The following is a 1,361-nucleotide window of genomic DNA, read 5'->3' on the forward strand; positions in this document are numbered from 1 at the left end:
ACCAGCGCAGGCTGCGCGGCGGAGAACTGGTAGAAGGGGGCCGCCTGGTAGGAGTGCCCGTACTGCTGGGTGTAGGGGTAGCCGCTGCCGGGGTAGCCGCTGCCCGGGGAGCCATTGCCCAGGAGGCTGTTGTAGGCTCCATTGGTGATGACGGGGTGGTGGGCCATGTAGCGGCCGGGGCTCCCGATGGAGAAGGCTGGATGAGCCGGTCCATGCTGACTTGGGTAAGGGAACATAGTAGTTGGAGCTGCAGAAGACTGGGACTGACTGGACTGAGGGAGGAGATAGCGATCTGCTGCAGATCCATCGAAATTATGACGAATCTCAGAGACCCCATCCAAGGCAGGAGACAGCTTACTCCTCTGTCCATCCCCTGGTGCCTCCTTGGAGTCAGGGAAGTTGTCTGGATCTGACTGATTCGTCATCCCCCTGGTGGTTTTTTTCAGAGGTGAACTTCTCTCCAGGTTGTCAGAAGTGGAGATAATGGGATGTTCATGCAGAGCGAGCTCTGAGGCTCCTGGATGGGGGTAGCTGCTGCTCACACTCAGGAATTTCTTGGAGAGCATCATAGAGGGAGAGATGCAAGGATCCAACTGCATAGCTGGCAGCACACTAACCCCTCAGCCCTTACACCGAGAGCGCCCATCCAGGGGAACAACTCATGCCTCCTAGTCTCCAACCCTTGGTTGCAGCCTCTCACATCTACTTTTTTTCTGGGGGCTCACAGATTGGCCAATTGACTCCATGGAGCAGTAAGACAACATTGTGATCCTGCTGCATGAAGATCTGATGAAACAGCTCCTGCCATTGGTTAACTGCTGACAGTAATTTAATTAGATAGGCATTAATTAGGATAATCACCTGGCTCCTGGATGGCAAATTGAGGGGAACAGTTTATTATTGTGAGGAGGTGTCTTGTGTTTGTCTGGGCACTTGGAAGAAGGATCTCAGCACCTTTTGCCTGGAGACCTTGTGAAGGACTGCAGAGAATGATGTCTTAGTGGGACACTGGTGCAGCCTCTTCATTTTCTATAGGGAGGAGGCTTTATTATGGTGGAACTGGTTAGTTGCACATTGTTCCACCTTCTCCAGTGCAGTCACAATGGTCAGTGATAGGACATTGTATTTTGTTTAGGATCTTAGTATAGAAGCATCTTTAACTCTCAGCTGCAATTGTTTCTGCTGCTTCTTCTTCCTTCTCCTAAGCAAGTATCTAGCATCTGCTGGGGCTGTGTGATCTCAGGCGAGAGAAGAATACTGAGTCCTTGGATAGGATCTGAAATAATTATAAGCTGCTGACTTGAAGTGACTTGATGCATTTGTAGTGATGTTTATGACATCTCCGATAAATAAATATTTCA

General features: G+C 50.3%; 1 protein-coding gene across 1 annotated transcript in view; it reads right to left on the reverse strand.

Moving 5' to 3' along the window:
- Positions 1 to 686, reverse strand: part of TBR1 (T-box brain transcription factor 1) — an 11,739-nt gene extending 11,053 nt beyond the window's left edge. Inside the window, exon 1 of the mRNA XM_077272839.1 lies at positions 1 to 686. This exon is cut by the window's left edge and continues 93 nt beyond it. Within this exon, the coding sequence (XP_077128954.1) occupies positions 1 to 599 (599 nt within the window). The 5' untranslated portion in view covers positions 600 to 686.
- Positions 687 to 1,361: the final 675 nt, after the last annotated feature.

Source organism: Ranitomeya variabilis, chromosome 7 (assembly GCF_051348905.1).
Source record: "Ranitomeya variabilis isolate aRanVar5 chromosome 7, aRanVar5.hap1, whole genome shotgun sequence".
Taxonomy (NCBI): Eukaryota; Metazoa; Chordata; class Amphibia; order Anura; family Dendrobatidae; genus Ranitomeya; species Ranitomeya variabilis.